Genomic DNA, 19,709 nt, shown 5'->3' with positions numbered 1-19,709 from the left:
TTGTCCAGACAGCTTTCTGGGTCATGTGGCCAGCAGGACTAAACCACTTCTGGCGCAATGGGACACCGTGATGGAAGCCAGAGCACACAGAAATGGTGTTTACCTTCCCGTTGCAGCAGTACCTATTTATCTACTTGCACTAGTGTGCTTTCAAACTGCTAAGCTGGCAGGAGCTGGGACAGAGCAACAGGAGCTCACCCAGATGTGGGGATTTGAACCGCCGACATAGCTGCCAAGTTTTCCCTTTTCTTGTGAGGAAGCCTATTCAGCATAAGGGAATTTCCTTTTAAAAAAGGGAGAACTTGGCAGGTATGACCGCCGACCTTCTGACTAGCAAGCCCAAGAGGCTCAGTGGTTTAGACCACAACATCCTTCCGCTCCTGTTTTACCATTATTATTCTTATTCCTATTATTATTATTATTATTACTACTACTACCGGTACTACTACTACTATAACAACACATAAGATATATTAATGTCCAATGAAGTTAACATGCTTGAAGTTTGCAGAGAACAATCTCACCTGAAGTGATAAATAAAATCCATCTTCTGGTCCAGTTTGTTCAGCCCAAATCTTTGTTGCTTCTTCCCAAGACATCCCTCTCTCCACGCTTATCTAGAAAATACATTAAAAGTCAAAGCGTACTTAGCAAGAAGTTTTACCATTTAAGAGTCAACAAAAAATGTCAGTGGCTCATGCAAAGGTGAACAATTAGCCAAGAAACTTACAGTATACAATTCAACATGTCCTGAGGTAGAATATCCTGGTGTGAGAAATTTTTTTGCATCTGCCTTCCTCACTTTCTCATCTCCTGAACCCAGATCTTCAAGAAAGATAGTCATAAGGTACATATGAGTACAGTACATAGAGAAGAACAAAAGTCTCCAATGATTCCTGTGTGGAGGAACCACCAGCCTTTGAACAACCTCCTCTCTGAGGCATTTCTGAAGAAAATAAGGTAGCAGGGCACATAAAAGCAGCATTACTCAAGCCTGCCTACTTTGCCATCATATGAAATACATGAGCAGTGACGTAGAGACATGAGATGGAGGCTAGGCATCTGGGGGGGGGGGAACTGCAATCCTCAGTAAGCATTACAGAAACAGCACAAGAAACAGTGGCTATGCATGCGATGCAGGAATGGCAGAAAGAAAGAAAGCTCAAACAGGGGACTAATCAAGGAAGTAGGTCTGAAGAACTTCAGTTGTTTGGCTCTTGCTGCTACTAAAACCATGCAGCACTTCCTATCTGTTCAAGGGACCATCTCATTCTTGGAGAGGCTGAAAGAGGTGGTGGCTGGTTTCCATCTGCCTCTATTACTGGCACTGGAAGAACGTGGGCTCTGAAAAAAGCCTGGCATAGCAGGTTGTGCAAACGAACTCATGCTCTTACCTAAAATGCCCATGTCATATCTTCCATTCTTTTTAGCGTTCTGTATTACTGCATTTAACGTGTCCGAGAAATACTGGAATAAAGCATTCTGCTGATGCACTTCCATACCCAGAATCCGGTTCAGAAATTTCCCTATATTGTTGTAATCTAGAACAAGAGGAGATGAAGCACTTTAAGCCAGAATTTATTTATTTGGGGGGGGGGGGCACAGCATTTTTTTCATCTTTGTTTTATCAGTGGAAAAGCACTATCCTGGCAGTCTAAACAGAAGGGAGGAACCTATGGCCTTATGGATGTTTTGGGGACTCCCAGCTTCCATCAGCAATAGCCAGAATGATCAACAGTCAAAGATGATGGGAGCCATAGTATGGCAACACCTGGAGGGCCACAAGAACAAGGAGGAGTGTCCACTGGCCAATTCTTTGCAGAGTCATGCCACAATCCCACAGAAGCACAAAACACCTGCAGTGTTGTATTGGGTACCAAATTCAGCTCCTGATTTCAACATTTCCCGTAGCTGCAGTAGCATGGCAGCATTCACCATATCTACAACTCTATCTACAAGCACCTCTGCTAGTAAAACCAGAATTGTGCACAGCAGGAGAAATGATGGAATTAAGCAGATCTCCTCGATTTGTATAATTAAAACTAGTTGATGAAGTTTGTTGTCTTGGAAAATAATTTATTTTTTGAAGCACACAGTACACACAGCCCCACCCTCTCTATACAGTATATGCAAGTCATCCGTCCACAATGAATGCAACCAAGATCCTACATAAATGGATTGGTTAACTATAAGACAAATCATGAGACAAATAATCTCCCTTAAAGTTCAGAGACATACAGAATACATTTATGGGTATTCTCCAATTCTCTGAAGAGGTAGATCTGTCTGGCACCTACTCCACTGTCTCATGGCTCATCACAAGGTTACCAACTGCATTATGTAGATGCAGCTGCCCACCTTTCTAGCTCAGTAAGCTATTTGCACTCTGTAGTTTTTCTTAGTTATACTAGGCATTCTAGATTATTTTATGAGCAGGGATATAGGCAACTGTGTGAGGTACACACTCTTCCTGAACCCTGCCTAAGCAGTTTCTTCCCACCCCACCAACCTCAAATCTAGCCATAAAAGCTGCATTAAGTTGTTCTCCCTCTCCCAAGCACCCTTCTATATTAGGTCAGTGAGGCAGAAGGGAAGAGACAGGCTGGCTTCTGTCTTTAGAGCCATAAAGGACTTCAAAAGCACACTACCAATTTAAGATCACTGTATTATCTGAAACCATAGCTTTGTTTTGTATATTCACACTTGAAGACTTCAGCCTGTATCCAGCCAAGTTCTGCTTAGAGTAGATCCACTGAAATTAATGGACCAAAGTTAGTCATGTATTAATTTCAATGAGTCTACTCATAGAGTTTCAATGGGTCCACTCATAGAGTATGACTAACACTGAAAACAACCCTTTCAAATTTTGCTGTTGACTTACAAGGCCATTACAGAATTAAAAATAATAATAATCAGTTACATAGACATTCAAAAGGAGCATGTACCTTTGTCAAGCGTTAGAATCCCAGACCGGTCTTCTACATTTATTAGGCCCACACCTATTAAACCCTGACGGACATCTAGGAAGAACAAAGGGAAGCTGTCATGGGTTCCATTCTTGCTGTTTACTAAGGTAATTTAAGTACCATCAGCATTTGTGAAATGTAACCAAACCTTTGATAGTTTCCCTCCCCTAAAAACTAACACAACTGATTAAATGTGCAAGAGAGGTCATATGGTAGTACAAACAGATGCTGCTATCTACTACCCAAAGGCCCAACAATTCTGTATCTGGAATGCAATAATTGACCCAAAAACATTTGTGCTCTCAGATCCAAGTTCTGAAAACAGATCATGCAAAAGAAACTGTTGAATTTAGTTGTTAGGAAAAGGTACATATAATCCCACCAAATGATTAGCGTACATAATTTTAATTAATTCTATGAAATTGTTTCCCTTCACTGATAAACATGATTATCACCTCAGTATTTTTTCAAAAAATTCATATACCTTTAAAGAATTCTCCTGGATAATCAGCAGGTGGAGACACCAACGGAGAGTCTAAGTTCACAATGGACTTCATCACTATTTCCAATGCATTTCGGCCATACTGTTAATGAGAGTTGGGGGGAAACTATTGTAGCCACCATAAAATACAAACATCCTTCTTTTAAAAGTATTATGCTTGTTCCCTAGAAAGTTAGGACACTTGCCTTTCACATCCAAAATCTGGCCAATTTATACAGGCAGTTTTTAATGTTTGATGTTTTACTATGTTTTTATGTGTACTGTAAGCTGCCCAGAGCAGCTGGGGAAGTTCCAGTCTATAACCCCAAAAGGGAAAAGGATAATGATGCAAAGATTAAAAAAAAACCCAGAAAAAACAGCCTACTGTTTTTTAAGTGTCAAGGCAAGATAGGGCTTGCTTTATTCAAAAGGTGTCTCACTTACCTTGTTGTCAAAGTTGAACCTACTGAGGTCTCTTGTTTCTGTTGCTCTTCGGTCGCCATGAGTGAGAGCTCCCTATCAAGAGACAATAATTTTGAGACCAAGTTGTTTTTATAATGCAGTGGAACCTCGTGTTACAGATGGGATCCGTTCCGGAGGCCCGTCTGTAACACGGAACTGGTGCAAGCTGAAGCGCCGCATTTGCGCACAGCGATTTAGCGCTTCTGCACATGCGCAAGCGGTGAAACCAGGAAGTAACCCGTTCTGGTACTTTCGAGTTGCTGCAGGATGCAACACGAAAACACGTAACCTGAAGCAGACGCAACATGAGGTATGACTGTATATATATTCTCCTAAATTCACATGACAGATCCCGTTCATTCTGCAGAGTAAAGTACAATCTATGTACTGGGGAAGGGAAACCTGTTGCCCTGTAGAAGATGCTAAACTCTATCTCCCACCAGCTTCTCCCAGCAAAGTCAGCAATTAGAGATGATGCGAGTTATAGTCCAGCAACATCTGGTGGGCCAGATTCCCCATCCTGCATTTACCCAATGATTTGTATTGAGTCTCCTACATATTAACAGTAATTGGGAACGGCTTAAATCCCTCTATGAACCCCTACCCCACACAATTTGAGATACGAGAGCCACTCTCTAGACCACAGAATCTTAGATGTTATCTGCTTTGTTTTCAACTTTAATGGAACCTGGTATAATTGAGAAATGTGTTTTCAAGTTTCTGAGTCTTTAATCAAAATCTGCTCACTTGCAGTGAATTTCCTAGTCAAAGCTACACCCAACAATCTGCTTACCAAGCTCTCCAGGCGTTTGGCAACGATTGATGCAAATCTTTGTTCTCCAGCCAGTTCAGATATTAGGAAGACATATTCTGGTGCGGTCACTTGATTGGACCTGTGAGTTCGGCCTGGATAGTAAGAAAAAGAGGTTTTGTTCACTCAAGTCACCCAGCATCAACCACCCATTCTCAAAAATATTGGATAGGAAAACAGAGGTATATTTGGAGGCCATGTTCTTCACATCAATAAAATAAATAAACAAATGATTCAATTAACCATCTCAAACTGTTTTCCAGGGAATTCTAAGAGGTTTATTTTATGATTATAAAAACATTTCTATACTGCCACATCATAAAATACCAGGGTGCGGTATAACAAGAGAATATAAAACACTATGAAAACAACAATACATATAATAAATTGAGCAGCTGATCAAAAAATTTAAAATTAAACAGCCACACAGGCCTGCCAACAAAAGAAAAAGAAAAAAGAAAAAAATAGCTTCCTCTGTGAAAATCAGTAATAGCAAATAACTTGCTAACTGCTATCATATACTCCATTCAGTATACAACCACAGACATGGGTGCCGCTGTGATCTAAGCCACTGAGCCATTTGGCCTCAGCAGTTTGAATCTGCACTACAGGGTGCCCCGTTGCTCTGTTCCACCTCCTGCCAACATAGCAGCTCGAAAGCCTGCCAGTGCAAGGAGATAAATAGGTACCGCTGTGACGGGAAGGTAAACAGTGTTTCCATGTGCTCTGGCTTCTGTCGCGGTGTCCCGTAGCGCCAGAAGCAGTTTAGTCATGCCGGCCACATGACCTGGAAAGCTGTCTGTGGACAAATGTCCGCTCCCTCGGCCTGAAGCAAGATGAGTGCCGCACCCCATAGTCAGTTCATATGAAGCACAACAGGCCTAGGAAATGTACACTGGAGGGATAAGACCCCCACACACCAAGAAGGGAACACAATCCACAAACACCAGAACTTGGCCAAACCCCCATGTTCATTGCCAAAAGCAGTCTGGACATAGTATTGACTCTGGAGAAAGAAAGAAAGAAAGAAAGAAAGAAAGAAAGAAAGAAAGAAAGAAAGAAAGAAAGAAAGAAAGAAAGAAAGAAAGAAAGAAAGAAAGACCACTCTCTGTGGAGTGGGCAACACCAGGCCTAAGCAAATTTGAATCACCCTATCTTTGGAGCTAGTAGGAGGACTAACTCTTGAAGACAAACTTTTTTTTTTTGAACGAAGAAGATTCAACTTGCTTGTGTTTGAAGCTACATTTTTGCTCAGATAAATTTAAACTTTACTTTTTAAGGAAACTGTTTTAGAAGTGAATACTTAACTGCTTTGCAAGTCACTTATTCCATAGACACAGATTGAATGGTGTTCAGTAGTCTATCATTGTGGCAATGGAAATACAACTCAAACTAGACAGAACTGGAAAACTCTGTTCGAAGACTCCTACCATTATGTACCAATCAATGTGTTGTCAGATTTCATTATCTTTTGGCATTGTGCAAAACCTAGCATAGACTGAACTCTAGTTTGCATATCAGAACACTATGTAATTTGTGAGCCTACACACATCTGTTTAGCAGCATTGCAAAAATAGGACTACTCTGCTAAAACTGTCTTACTGCAAATGATACAAACTCAACATATGTGCCTGACAAACACGCATCATTTCTAAGTAAAGCCAAGACAAAACTGCTTACCAAACTGCTGTATTGCCCTATCTGCACTCCACGGCAACTCCAGAGTCATATGTACCCTTCGCCTCTGGTTCTTGGCTCGTCGATCTGCTTGCAATGAAATACCAGAGCTGGCTGCTTCAGAAATGATGGCAATATTCTTTAAGAGAGAAAGAATGGAAAGGTTGGATTTGTAAATTTTAAGATGTCTATGGGCAGGATGTGAACATGTGTTTGAATTGGTAGGAAGACGCTGTAGATCATATGCTTTGCATGAAGAAGGGATCTCAAAGTCACCTTTAATGAAATAGAAGCTACATGTGTTTTATCTCACTTCAGCTACAAAAACTAAGGCTGCTGAAGAGGACAGGGACCATTTTGTCTGTCTCTTATTGCAGACCCAACCGAAATATTGCCAAGAAGTCCCTGACATTTGTCCATCTATTTTATATGAATCTTTACTTGAGAACTGATGTAGAGTAATGAAAACTGTTACCTTATCTCCATCCATGAATCTTTGCTTCTCTGTGATGTTTAGGATTTCAACAGGAACATCTAGCTCAGACCTGGACTCGTAAGAGATGCTGCCATCATCATTACTCACGACTCTCCCTTTGCGACCTGTCATCTTGGGAACAATGACCTGTTTTAGCATGCTAAATAGTGCTTTTAGGAACCCATTAAATACTTCCAATCAATTTCACATGCACTCAAGAAAAAGCTTGTATGATGAAACATGCTGCCCATTTCTAGCAGCCTGACTTGCCCAATTTCTGTCCACAGCCTGACTTGCCCAAACAAGCTTTTAGGTTATGGAAGTAAGAACTGAGGGGTTGGTGGGTTTGGGGTGAAATAGTGACTGGTCAGAAGCCAGTGAGTTATTTTTAAAGGGACACCAAATAACTTGTGTTTTAAAACTTCTCTATGAACAATAGGTTGCTTTTGCAACTGTTTGGTTTTTCCTATTTGACAAAAGAGGTGGAGCAGTGAAGTCAGGGCAGTAGTGTTGGCTTTCTAAAACACCTATATGCTGAAGACATCCAAGTCTACTTCTATACCCAATAACTTTTGCCTTCCATTCAATTCTTTATCTATTAGTGTCTGATATTTCCACTTGGAAACAATCACCTAAAGCTCAGGATATCCAAGACTCTGGACTTATAATCACTGAAGGCAATACCTTCTTTCTGACCATGTCACCATCCATGTTGTTGATATGAGAGGGAGAGAGTGAAAGAAAGGGCGGGTGGGCAGGCAGTCCTCAGACAGTTGCCCAGAAGGGAATGTAATCCTCAGGCTAAAATAGGTTTGCTACCCGTTATTAGTGGAAGGTAGTTTGAATCCAGGCCAATTAATGCAAAGGCACTGGAATGAACATCACTAGGCTCTTATTTTACAAAATTATGTTTTGGTTTATCAAATCTTTTATTTAATTGCCTTTAATGTTAAACATGTTAGGTTATGTGGATGTTCTGTAGCAATTCCTGCTCTTAGGTTTGCTCACCAAACTACAGGTCTGCTTCCCACACAGTTACTTGAGATCCAGCACCTACCTCAGCCACATTCTCAGGTCCACCCAGTTCATCTATAAGTTCATCCAGTGTATTAGGAGGAAGATCTTCTGATAGTTTTTCCAATTTATCAAGCAATTCCTTTTTCATCTGCTGGGCTCTCTCAACAGCATCCTGACTTGTTACATAGCTGGTATTTGTATTACTGTTAGCTGCAGCATATATTAAAAAAAAGAATGGTGGTGTTTAGAAATGTGAAAGTGTTGTTTCCTCTTTCTGGAAGGAGCATTCTGGCTTCAAAAGCCAATTTAGAAGCTGCACATTCAACATACCAGACGTATTTGTAGTAGAAGAGGTAACTACTGTGGAAGAAAGAGAACTGGGCCGTTTGGATCCAAGTCCAGACGCTAGTAAGGCACTCTGAATGGAATCTGGGTCAATGCTTTTCTTTTTTTTCTTTTCTTTATTTTTCTTATGTTCTTTCCTAATTAGCCAGGGGTCTGAAGAAAAATAAATATATTAAAGAAGAAAAAAGGCTTCTGGAAAAATATGAAAATTATGCACCAGAGCAATTTCTTTTGTAGGTAAATCTTGAATGGATCAGCTTCATGAAAAACAGTACAATTGCAACTTATGCACATTTAACACGTGTGATTTCAGCTCTATGTGGTTAAAGGTTGGCCGGCTGAAATCACACAAATTAAATGCATGGAAAGCAGAAAGCTTAAAATATCTTTTGTGCAAGGTTTTCCCAGCGCAGAAGCTTCCAAGCCTTGCTTACACGGCTCTTGCAAGATCTTGTGGGAACATGAATAGCCCAGTAAGATCTTACGAGAGCACTCCAGAGCTTGCACAAGAGTATTCTAGAGCTGATCAAGTCCCACTTGCTAGATGGCTCTAGAAAGGTAAGGATGCTTGCATGGCGAGTGGTTCAAGTATACATGCTTTTGTGTATTTGTGCCACCCCTGGAGTGTAATCCCCCACAAAATTGTGATGGTCCTATACTCAGCCTCCAGAAAGTAATACTACAGTAAATAGTGGCAGCACATGCAACAAAGCAACAATTGAAAATAAATACTAATTTACAATGATATCCATTATTATCTCACCATCTTCATCATCCTCGCTAGATTCATCCTTAAACGGGTTGAAGTCATCATCTTCCCCAGAGCTTAAAAACCTGGAGCTCTCATTATCACTCTCTTCATTGTCCGAGATGTCCGACTCACTGTAGCTTTCGTCAGAACTGCTCCCAGCTAGCCCGCCAGTTTTACGTGCTTTCTTGGCTTCTCTGGTTATTTCTTCACCTTTTTCATACAAAAGGTAATGAGGAGGTGGCTATCACTGAGTGGCATTTACCCCCACTATTCTCTCTATGGGTTGTTAGTAGAGATTTTGTAGATTTTTATTACCATATTTTTCGCTCCATAGGACGCAGCTTATTTTTAGAGGCGGAAAACAAGGAAATTTTTTTTTTCTGGTTTTCCTCCTTTAAAAGGCTGGGAGGAGGGGTGGAAGGGGCTCCCGTCCATCCCTCCTCTTGCCTTGCTGTAAAGCAAGCAGACCTGGAGGACAGCCTCAAGAAAGAGGGAGGGAGGGAAGGAAGGGAGGGGTGTGAGAGAGAAAGAGAGACAAGGAAGGAAGGGGGGAAGGGGGGGAAGAGAGAGAGAGGAAGAGAGGGGGAAGGAGGGAGGGAAGAGAGAGAGAGAAGGAAGGAAGAAAGGAAGGAAGGGGAGAGAGAGAATGAAGGAAGGGGTGAAAGAGGAAGGGAGGAAGAGAAAGGGAGGGAGGGAGGGAAGAGAGAGAAGGAAGGAAGGTAAGAAAGAAGGAGTGTGTGTGTGTGTGTGTGAGAGAGAGAGAGAGAGAGAGAGAGAGAGAGGGAGAGGGAGAGGGAGAGGGAGAAGGAAGGAAGGAAGGAAGGGGTGAGAGAGAGTGAAAGAAAGAGGGAGAAAGAAGAAAGGAAAGGTGGAAGAGGTGAGAGAGAGAGTTGCTGTCCACAGCATGGCAAAGGGGAAGGAAGGGACAGCCCCAAAGCCGTGCTTTGGGGATGCCCCTTCCTCCCTCCCCCTCGTGATTGTGGAGGGGGGGCGGAACAGCCCGATTTCGGGCTGATCCTGCCTCCCCTTCGCCCCTGCCGATCACAGCGGGGGGGGGCGGAGGAGATGTTGCTGATTGCTCCCCACCAACCCCATTCGCGAAAGCAGGCTTGTTTTTGCGAATGGGGTTGGTGGGGAAGTACGAGCAGCATCCCTCTGCCGTCACCGGCTCTGGCAGGGGCAGGCTTGGTAGCCGTGGGAAACCGGCTCTGGGGCGCCTCCTTGACAGCAGACGGGGAGGAGGGAGCTCTACTCCCCGCCCACTCTTCAAGGAGGCGGCCGGAGAGCCCTTTTCCAGCTGTGCGCAGCTCTTGCCTTCGCTCCATAGGACGCACAGAGATTTTCCCTTTCGTGTGTGTGGGGGGGGGAGTGCATCATATGGAGCGAAAAATATGGTATTTACGGATGTTTAAGAAGGTGGGAAACAGCTTCACAGCACAAGTTCAAATAAGGCAGAACTTGCAGTTGAGTGTGGGTAAAAATCAGTGTAGCTTGAATTAGCTCTCCAGTGACCCAGTGCCAAGACTCCCTGCTCTATACCAGTGTTTCCCAACCAGTGTGCCTCCAGATGTTTTGGGACTACAACTCCCATCATCCCTAGCTAGCAAGACCAGTGGTCAGGAATGATGGGAGTTGTAGTCCCAAAACATCTGGTGGCACACTGGTTGGGAAACACTGCTCTATACAACTGGTGATTAGTTTTCCTTGCACACCTGTGAACATAGTTACTTGCTAGCTTTTCCTATTTCATTTCATTTCATTCCAATATTCAAGGTGGCGTACATGGCTCTTCCCCTCATTTATTCCCCACAACAACCATGTAAGGTAGGTTAGAAAGTGACTGGCCCAAGTTCACCCAGTGAGCTTCATGGCCAAGTGGGGATCTGAAACTTGGTCTCCCAGGCCCTAGTCCAACACCCTAACCACTATCTTAACTATATTAGAATAGCATTACAACTATGTACCTTTGCGTTTCTTCATTTTGTCCTCCTTGCAAGGACTGTCTCTAGGAGAGTTGTTATTACTTTGAGCAGACAAGTCGATTCCCAGCAAGCTAAAAAGCTTCTTCCTGTCAGGAGCTGGGAAATGTTTCTCAATGAGAGACTGAAATACTCCCCTGCAGATTTAAAAAAAGAAAAAAGAGTTTTGCTTGGTTTAATGGGCAACCTAAAATTTCTCTTCTCCCAGCATTTTTAAATGCTGCTGTTTATGTAGTATCTTATTGAAGGTCTGACTTGTTTCAGGCAGACACTATTAAATCTCAGTTCAGTCTGAACTGCCATACCAAGAGTGGCAATGAATCAGATAGGGACTGGTTAGTCTTGGGTCAATATTGTTCAAAAGAATCACAGAATCATAGAGTTGGAAGAGACCAGAAGTCCAGTCCAACCCCCTGCCAAGCAGGAAGACCATCCACAGTACCACATCGTGGCAGAAAATTACGAAGGACCATAACTTGGCATGTGAGTCACCAAAAGCACACTATATTATATGCTGCTTGAACAAAGTCCAATCCACTAGGAAACCGAAGACCTTAGAAACCATCTCCCCTCTTACATAGAATTGCAATTTCTACAGCTCCAGAGGCAAACCGATCACATAAAGTAATAGTAACACTTTATTCTGCCTTGATCAGATCACACCTAGAGCACTATTGCCTTGATCAGATCACACCTAGAGTAATAGTAACACTTTATTCTGCCTTGATCAGATCACACCTAGAGCCACTGTGTCCAGTTCTGGGCACTACAAGTTAAGGATACTGACAAACTGGAATGTATGCAGAGGAGGGTGACCAAGATTATCAAAAGTCTGGAAACCATGCCTTATGAGGAATGTTTAGGGGAGTTGGGTAAGCTTAGCATGGAAAAGAGGAGACTATAATAGCCATCTTCATATATCTAAGGGCTGTCAAAAGCTGTTGCAAGCTTGTTTTCTCCTGCTCAAGAGGGCAGGACCCAAACCAATAGATGCAAGTTAAAAGAAAGGAGATTATGACTAAACATCAGAACAGGGGTCAGCAAACTTTTTCAGCAGGGGGCCGGTCCACCGTCCCTCAGACCTTTGGGGGGGGGGGCGGACTATATTTTGAAAAAAAAAAATGAACGAATTCCTATGCCCCACAAATAACCCAGAGATGCATTTTAAATAAAAGGACACATTCTACTCATGTAAAAACACCAGGCAGGCCCCACAAATAACCCAGAGATGCATTTTAAATAAAAGGACACATTCTACTCATGTAAAAACATGTTGATTCCCGGACCGTCCGCGGGCTGGATCTAGAAGGCGATTGGGGCCGCATCCGGCTCCCGGGCCTTAGTTTGGGGTCCCCTGCATCAGAAATAACTTTCTGACAGAGCTGTTTGGCAGTGGAATGGACTCTTTCAGGAGGTGTTGGACTCTCCTTACTTGGAGGTTTTTAAGCAGAGGTTGGATGGCCATCTGCCATGGATGCCTTAGTTGAGATTCCTGTATTGCAGTGGGTTAGACTAGATGACCCTTGGAGTCGCTTCCAACTCTACAATTCTATGATTCTATAAACAATGGTGCAGCAGAAGGCTGCATAATTAAGAGAACATTCTGCAGTCAGATATGATTTTTTTAAAAAATAACTAACTTAAAATTAGCCTACAAGGTGCCGCTATACCCAGCAAAGTCACTGTGCAAGTGGCATGACTTCTGCTTCTTTTTGTCTCACAAGCCACATACACCTCAAATCTGCTCCAGGGGGTCCTCTCAATACACCAGAGCAATTTGGGGTGTGCAGGGGGAATATGCTCTGGTGTGGAAGCAAAGGTTGCTCTACTTATGCAATGACTTTGCTAGATACAACCCAGTGAATACATAAACTTATGTACAGCACCCATAATGAAATTAAAGAGACTTGTAGCAGCTATGCGATGATTTTAAAGCTGGGACTAACTTTTCCTCAAGATAAAAGATCAATTCAGTTATGTAATATTCTGTCCTATTGTTCTTAATAACTGTATGCGCTCATTCGGATTTCAACAGTTTCCAGAGCTACTCACACTCTGGTAAGCTCAACATTTATGATGTATGTGGAGCTGCCTATGAAATGATACAGTATTGATATTGCAGCTGGTTCAAAATAGAGCAACAAGGGTATTAACTGAGAGTTTTGATCCTATTATGCCAATCCTTTTCCAGCTGCAAGTCAGTTTTCAGGCCCCAATTTAAAGAGCTGGTTTCAATCTAGAAGTTCCTGATGGCTTGGGACAAAGTTCACATCCTCCCATATATACTTATACCTCCCATATATACCTATCCAAACCTTTAAATCCACTTTCAGAACCCTAATCTATATGCCACCACCGAATGCAGTGAAGTTTTGAAATAGTTTCTCCAAAGAGGTTTGCCTGGCACCTTCTTTATGGACTTCTAACACCACATGAAGATCTCTTAAACTTGTGTTTTAAACCAACCCTAAAGGTAAAGGGACCCCTGACCATTAGGTCCAGTCGTGGACGACTCTGGGGTTGCAGCGCTCATCTCGCTTTACTGGCCAAGGGAGCCGGCGTACAGCTTCCAAGTCATGTGGCCAGCATGACTAAGCCACTTCTGGCAAACTAGAACAGCGCACGGAAACGCCATTTACCTTCCCGCTGGAGCGGTATCTATTTATCTACTTGCACTTCATGCTTTCGAACTGCTAGGTTGGCAGGAGCAGGGTTGGCAGGAGCAACAGGAGCTCACCCCGTCACGGGGATTTGAACTGCCGACCTTCTGATTGGCAAGCCCTAGGCTCTGTGGTTTAACCTACAGTGCCACCCGCATTTCATATTATTTTTATTCTTAGTGGTAAATGTTTTATTCTTTCTCTACTGAAATGTTTTTGTTTTATTTTTTATTACTGTATTTTGTATTTTAATATTATATTTTGTTTGTAGGCTACCCAGACAATATTCATTGATGGGTTTCTTTAATAAATTTAGTAATAAATTAGAAGGAATTGGGTGGAGAGCTTAATGTAGTACAGGCAATGACCATTTTGTGCGTGTCCAACTGACACACGACTGCCAAAACACAGGTCCTTTCGAACCTGGAAGAGGGCAGAATGGGACCACAACAGGGCGAGGAGGGCTTATGTGTGCTCCGCCGGCATGTGAAGGGGCCAGGAGCAGAACCCCAATGCAAAATGAACACTGCCTGTAGTTGACCTTACACATTGTAGCAAATGGATAGCAGCTGTCACATGTTCTCCGATAGAGACTCATGATTTTGGTTGAAATGTTCAAAAAAATGGTCCTGGTTTGAATTCTTGGATATTTAATCTTAAATCTGTTAATATTAGGACTTTGGACTCAACATGCAATGCATTTGGAACTGAAAAGGCCTTCTGATGTTTCACTGTGTGCACCTGCTCTGAATAGGACATACATCACATGATGACAACTCAAGAGCCCCATCACATTTTATTAAGACATTCTGATAGCTTGGGGTGAAGAAAAAAAGGCAGATGCAGGACAAACATCTCCAACATTTGCAGTTTTAAAACAGCATTGAAAGACTAAGTACAGTTGATTAGCCTGCCCTCTTCCTCCTCCACTTTAGTGAGCCCTCCCTCCCTTCATGTTCAATTTTTAGTAAGCTTGCTGGCGAAACCTATACAGTATCGATTTTTATTGTACAGTTATCTGCATTTTCCAAGAACTTGAAAAACTAAGTTACTTCTCCCAGATTTGTATGACTGATAAGTCTTACTTTGCTGTGGAAACGAAGTCATTCAGTTCCCCACCACCTTCTTCCAAAGCTTCTAAGGTTCTTGCTTCCCCTGTGGACTGCAGCCCAATGACTACACACTGGAGAGAGAAAAGTGAGGTTTAAAGCTCTCCCAAATATACAAAGCCTACCCAACCCCATCCATCCACACACATCAGGTCACTCTGACATTTCCCTGAGAAAATGAAGCCATGTTTTGAAAACATTCTAGAGTCAAGGCCAACCTGAAACTTACTTTGCCATTCTTTATTTCTTCTCGTGCCAGCTGTACCACCCTTTTCACTTTGGAAGCTATGCAGAGGTATTTGAAGAATCTCTGGTGGGCAGACCAGAACTGGCCCCACATAGACTTCTTCATCCGCTGCTCAGCATCAATGAGGTCGGCGGCTTGCTGGAATTTCTCCCTGGCACTTACCCACTGAAAAAGGAACACCAGAAATTTTTCTATAAGTAAACATGATGAACTTCTACAGTGTAACTTTACCATCACAGCAAGATTAACCTGAGATGATTTGTCCAAGAATGTTTCAGTTTATCACAGTTCTTTTCTAACTTGCTACCTTCAGGGAATCAAGGATGTGTTGTTCTAAGGTGCTTAGTCAATTCAGAAAGAGTGCTGCCAAAAACTACTGGACCTCAGTGTTGCCTTCTATGAGTTGAATACACCCTAAAATGGAAGCCGGAACCTGGTGCCCTCCAGATGTTGGACTACAGCTTTGATTTTCTCGAATAACTGTCCATGCCGGCTGGTGCTGACAGAAGTTAGAAATCCAACAACATCTGGAGAGCCACAAATTCTCCATTCCCACCCCAGAATATAAGGTAAAGGGACCCCTGATCATTAGGTCCAGTCGCGACCGACTCTGGGGTTGTGGTGCTCATCTCGCTCTACTGGCCAAGGGAGCCGGCGTACAGCTTCCAGGTCATGTGGCCAGCATGACAAAGATGCTTCTGGCGAACCAGAGCAGCACACGGAAATGCCGTTTACCTTCCCGCTGTAGCGATACCTATTTATCTACTTGCACTTTGACGTGCTTTCGAACTGCTAGGTTGGCAGGAGCTGGGACCGAGCAACAGGAGCTCACCCCGTCGCGGGGATTCCATAGTGCAAGCATGTCTCAATCCAGAGAATTTACATGTAGCACTGATATCAATGGGCTAAGTTAGTCATGACTAATTTGAGTTATTTAAAATATTATTTATCATTGTTATATCAATCTCAGAGTAGAATAAATAAATTTAAAACACACCCCTTAAAGAACCAAGTGGTATTAGTCTTAACAGGCAACATGAAATTAACAGGCTTCAAATGGGTATTTGTTTGGGTAACAAAGAGTAAGGTCTTCAGTTGATAATGAAAACTTATCAGTTATGTGTCAGGTGGAAGAAATTCCCCAACTGGAGCATCACAACCAAGAAGGATCTTTCTCAGGTTACTGCATCATATGCTTCAACATCTCTAAGAGGGCCGCCACTACAAACCTTAATACAACCCTTTAGGTAAGAGCAGAACCACTGTACTGCCAACTGCCAACCTACAGAGCCAATCTAGAAAAATACCATGGGTGTTGGTATTAAGAGCTGCTGCGAGATTAAAGAGGAGAAACAGGGTGGCACCTCTCCTTCCGCTATCCATCAGAGCAGCCAGGGCTGACTCAGTCCCTAACTCAGGCCTGAACCCCAACTGGAATGAGTCCAGATAACCTGTTTCCTTCAAGAGTATATGGATGGCCATCACCCTCTTGAGCACCTTCCCCAAGAACATGTGCAACTGGGCATCAGCTTTCACAAACTGCTGGGTTCACTCCCCTCTCCCCACAACCGAGGAGCCGGCACACTACTGCATCTTTAAGAGTGGCAGTCACCTCCCCATCCTGCAAATATTGATTTACCACACCTTGGACCCACCTGGTCAGCCACCCTTTATCAGTCTGGATTAGGGTCTGTGTGTTCAACTACAATTCAAAAGGTACAGTGCCTAGTTTAACATGTAAGATGCTGTATTTAAATACACTTACCATTTTTACAGATTTATTATACATTTTAACATAGTGATGTGAAAGCTGAACCTCATCAATTTTGAAGGTTACACCCGAAAAGCTCAGCTGCCTTGCTATATACATTCCTCGTAGCTTCATATCCATAGCAACAATTTCCATGGCACCTACACCTCTGAAAACAAAAACAAACAGAAAGAAACCATCAAGGTAATTGATTAGATGGAAATTATTTTAAAATAGAGAATTTTTGGATTTATTAGGGAAAGCTAATGATTGTATGAAAGCCTGATTAAATATGATTTTTTCAATGGAACAAATATCTTCAAGCACTATCACAAAATGACACCACCACAAGACTGAGTTGCAAGCACCATATTTTTAAAACACATTATAGACATGAGAAGGGAGAATCTGTCAAGCTTTCTATTATTTACATCTATGGAGACAAGATGTTACACGACATGGACTTTGCCTCAAATAAGAAAGTCTCCTGGGACCATACAACTGAGGAACCAGAAGGCATTCTCACCCCTTCCCGTGCCTGAACAGTTAATGTCAACTGAGTGGAGAAATGATAATAGGGCCTTCTGGAGCCATCTGATTTCAGTATACAGCAAGAGAGACTTGTATTGCAATTTAATGTCACCAGACCCATGCTGTATAACACTCCTCCAGCAGATTCAGCAAGCACCCTCAACTTTTGACTGAGGCACCTCTTGAAGACTTTTTCATGCCAACAGGCCTGTGCAGCTATTTAAAACTTTCTTGACTAGTCACTTTAGTAATTGTTTTGGACCATTTATATTGGTGTTTTATGTCTGATTGTTATACCACAGCAATATTTTAGTATGGTGACATATACTTTTATAAAAAAATAAAACTTTCAAGTGACACAATGCAATGCAATATCTGCTTTTGAAAGTAGAAATGGATCCTTTACTTGCCATCATTGACAGAGACCTCTACAGACAAGATCCTCCCACAACAGCTTTTGCAACTCTAGGAAGTTTGGCACTGAACTGAATAGTCTTCATATTTAGGTATTCTACTCACAAGCATGCATTTTGAATAAGGCAATTCACTATATTTCACTAGAAAGCAATTCAGATTTTCCTACAGCGTCTCCATTTTGTTTCATGCAGTTCCCCAGATTTAGTATAGTATAAGTCTCATTTCTGAGTCACATTAAATACTCCTCCCTCCTCTGTCTAGGAATTAAACGTTTGTTCTTATATCCTCTGGCAAATAATGTTGCCTTCAAATTCAAGCCCTGAGTTGTCCCCCTAAAACAGGGAAATATTCAAGTCATGTGCAACTGGATAACAAATAACACCTCATATGAAACTGTCTTATAGTGTCAAACCATACCCATGAGCCACCTTACTGAGGATAACAATTTTCATGCTGGATCTTCATATAAATCTTGAGCTCTACCACATAGTTATAGCCTGCATATTAAACAACAAGAGTTGACATATGGAGTCAACAACTTACCTTCTTTCAACAGCCTGAATAAAGTCACTGAACTCCCTAAATGGAGTTCCTTCACCCCATATCCCAAGGCGGTTCATATATGCCATATTGCGTGGCTCAGATGCACCTGAAAACAAATATCTAGATTAAATTTCATACCTTTCCACCATCTTAAGTAACAAAACAACAACACCACATTTAAAACAGAATACATACCTGTGGCGCTAGCATAGACAACTCTGGCTTTTGGCAATTTATTCTGCAGCTCCAGAACTGCCAAACCTGTCTTAGTTGGTTTTGACGACCCAACAGGACAAAGATTTTTAGCCTTGTGACATTCATCAAATACTATCTGAACATATTGTTAAGGAATAGACATTAATAATAAGAATAATCTTACTCCCAAAGCAGTTTTAACTTACAGTGAAACAGAAAGATTGGTCATAAAGTTACCCAATTTTAAAGAAATAATGCAGCACAACCCTAAGCACTTCTCCTTGCAAGTGAGCCTCACTATGTTCAGTTGGACTTTCTCCCAGATAAATTGGATAGGATTGCAATGGCAATTAATCATACACGTTTTAGTCAATCAAATGTGCATATTGGTTGTTTTGGTATGACGTATATATGGATGTGTTTCAGTGGACACCTTGTAAGATCATTCCTTCTATTTGGAAAATAATGAGGAGTGCCTCAAAACAATGATTACCATATACAGTTTTTAGAAGTACAGTGGTACCTCGGGTTACAAACTCCGCTAACTTGGAAATAGTACCTCGGGTTAAGAACTTTACCTCAAGGTGAGAACAGAAATCGTGTGGCGGCAGCGGGAGGCCCCATTAGCTAAAGTAGTATCTCAGGTTAAGAACGGACCTCCGGAATGAATTAAGTTCGTAACCAGAGGTACCACTGTACTGTACTTTTATTAACAATAGTTATTGCAAGTAAGAAAAGGTGCTCCATCTGGACAATCTACTAAGAGCTAAAAAGTCAATCAAATACTGCAGCTTAAAGATCAGTTTAACTTTTTATTAATTAACTAAACATCCATGTCTTTGCATTTAATTATAAATACAAAAGTTTGACTGCTTGGAAACACTTCTACATTTGACAAATACCTTTTTCAAGTGACTGAGAGTCCAATAATTTAAAATCAGCAAGACACACATGCTTAACAAAGTGAGTGCTAGCACAGTTTTAAAGAGCTATGGGAAGAATCTGCTATTGTACCGGGTTAGAACACTGAAAAGATACAACTCCATCAAAGTCATCTCCGCACCAGTGAAGAAGTTGTTTGAGCCTGGTTTTATATTTACCCCCAGACTGACTTTCTCCAATAAGAGAGGAATAGGTGGCAAATATGACACCTTTCTTCACACTCCCGTTGTGTTTTGAAGAAATTTTTCCATATTTGAACTAAAATAAAAATACTATATTAGTATAAAAGACACCCTGCAACTGGCACAACTATTAGTTCCTTAAACTTCATTTACAAACTTGTACATCCAA

General features: G+C 41.9%; 1 protein-coding gene across 2 annotated transcripts in view; it reads right to left on the bottom strand.

The window, feature by feature from the left end:
* SBNO1 (strawberry notch homolog 1) overlaps nt 1-19,709 on the bottom strand; it is a 39,869-nt gene that overhangs the window by 5,781 nt on the left and 14,379 nt on the right. For both annotated transcript variants that reach the window (XM_035098173.2, XM_035098172.2), the window contains 19 exons: nt 19,455-19,616; nt 18,417-18,552; nt 18,222-18,327; nt 16,746-16,899; nt 14,963-15,145; nt 14,710-14,807; nt 10,950-11,101; nt 8,998-9,195; nt 8,220-8,387; nt 7,930-8,099; nt 6,873-7,004; nt 6,401-6,536; nt 4,703-4,815; nt 3,892-3,963; nt 3,451-3,550; nt 2,946-3,020; nt 1,395-1,541; nt 731-825; nt 525-617 (listed from right to left, as the gene is read on the bottom strand). In XM_035098173.2, coding sequence (XP_034954064.1) covers nt 525-617; nt 731-825; nt 1,395-1,541; nt 2,946-3,020; nt 3,451-3,550; nt 3,892-3,963; nt 4,703-4,815; nt 6,401-6,536; nt 6,873-7,004; nt 7,930-8,099; nt 8,220-8,387; nt 8,998-9,195; nt 10,950-11,101; nt 14,710-14,807; nt 14,963-15,145; nt 16,746-16,899; nt 18,222-18,327; nt 18,417-18,552; nt 19,455-19,616 — 2,490 coding nt within the window. The remainder of the gene's footprint in view (nt 1-524; nt 618-730; nt 826-1,394; nt 1,542-2,945; nt 3,021-3,450; nt 3,551-3,891; nt 3,964-4,702; nt 4,816-6,400; nt 6,537-6,872; nt 7,005-7,929; nt 8,100-8,219; nt 8,388-8,997; nt 9,196-10,949; nt 11,102-14,709; nt 14,808-14,962; nt 15,146-16,745; nt 16,900-18,221; nt 18,328-18,416; nt 18,553-19,454; nt 19,617-19,709) is intronic.

The sequence above is a fragment of the Zootoca vivipara genome, chromosome 17, assembly GCF_963506605.1.
Source record: "Zootoca vivipara chromosome 17, rZooViv1.1, whole genome shotgun sequence".
Classification (NCBI taxonomy): domain Eukaryota; kingdom Metazoa; phylum Chordata; class Lepidosauria; order Squamata; family Lacertidae; genus Zootoca; species Zootoca vivipara.
Note: the sequence above shows the minus strand (reverse complement) of the source record. Positions and strands in the feature narration are given on the sequence as shown.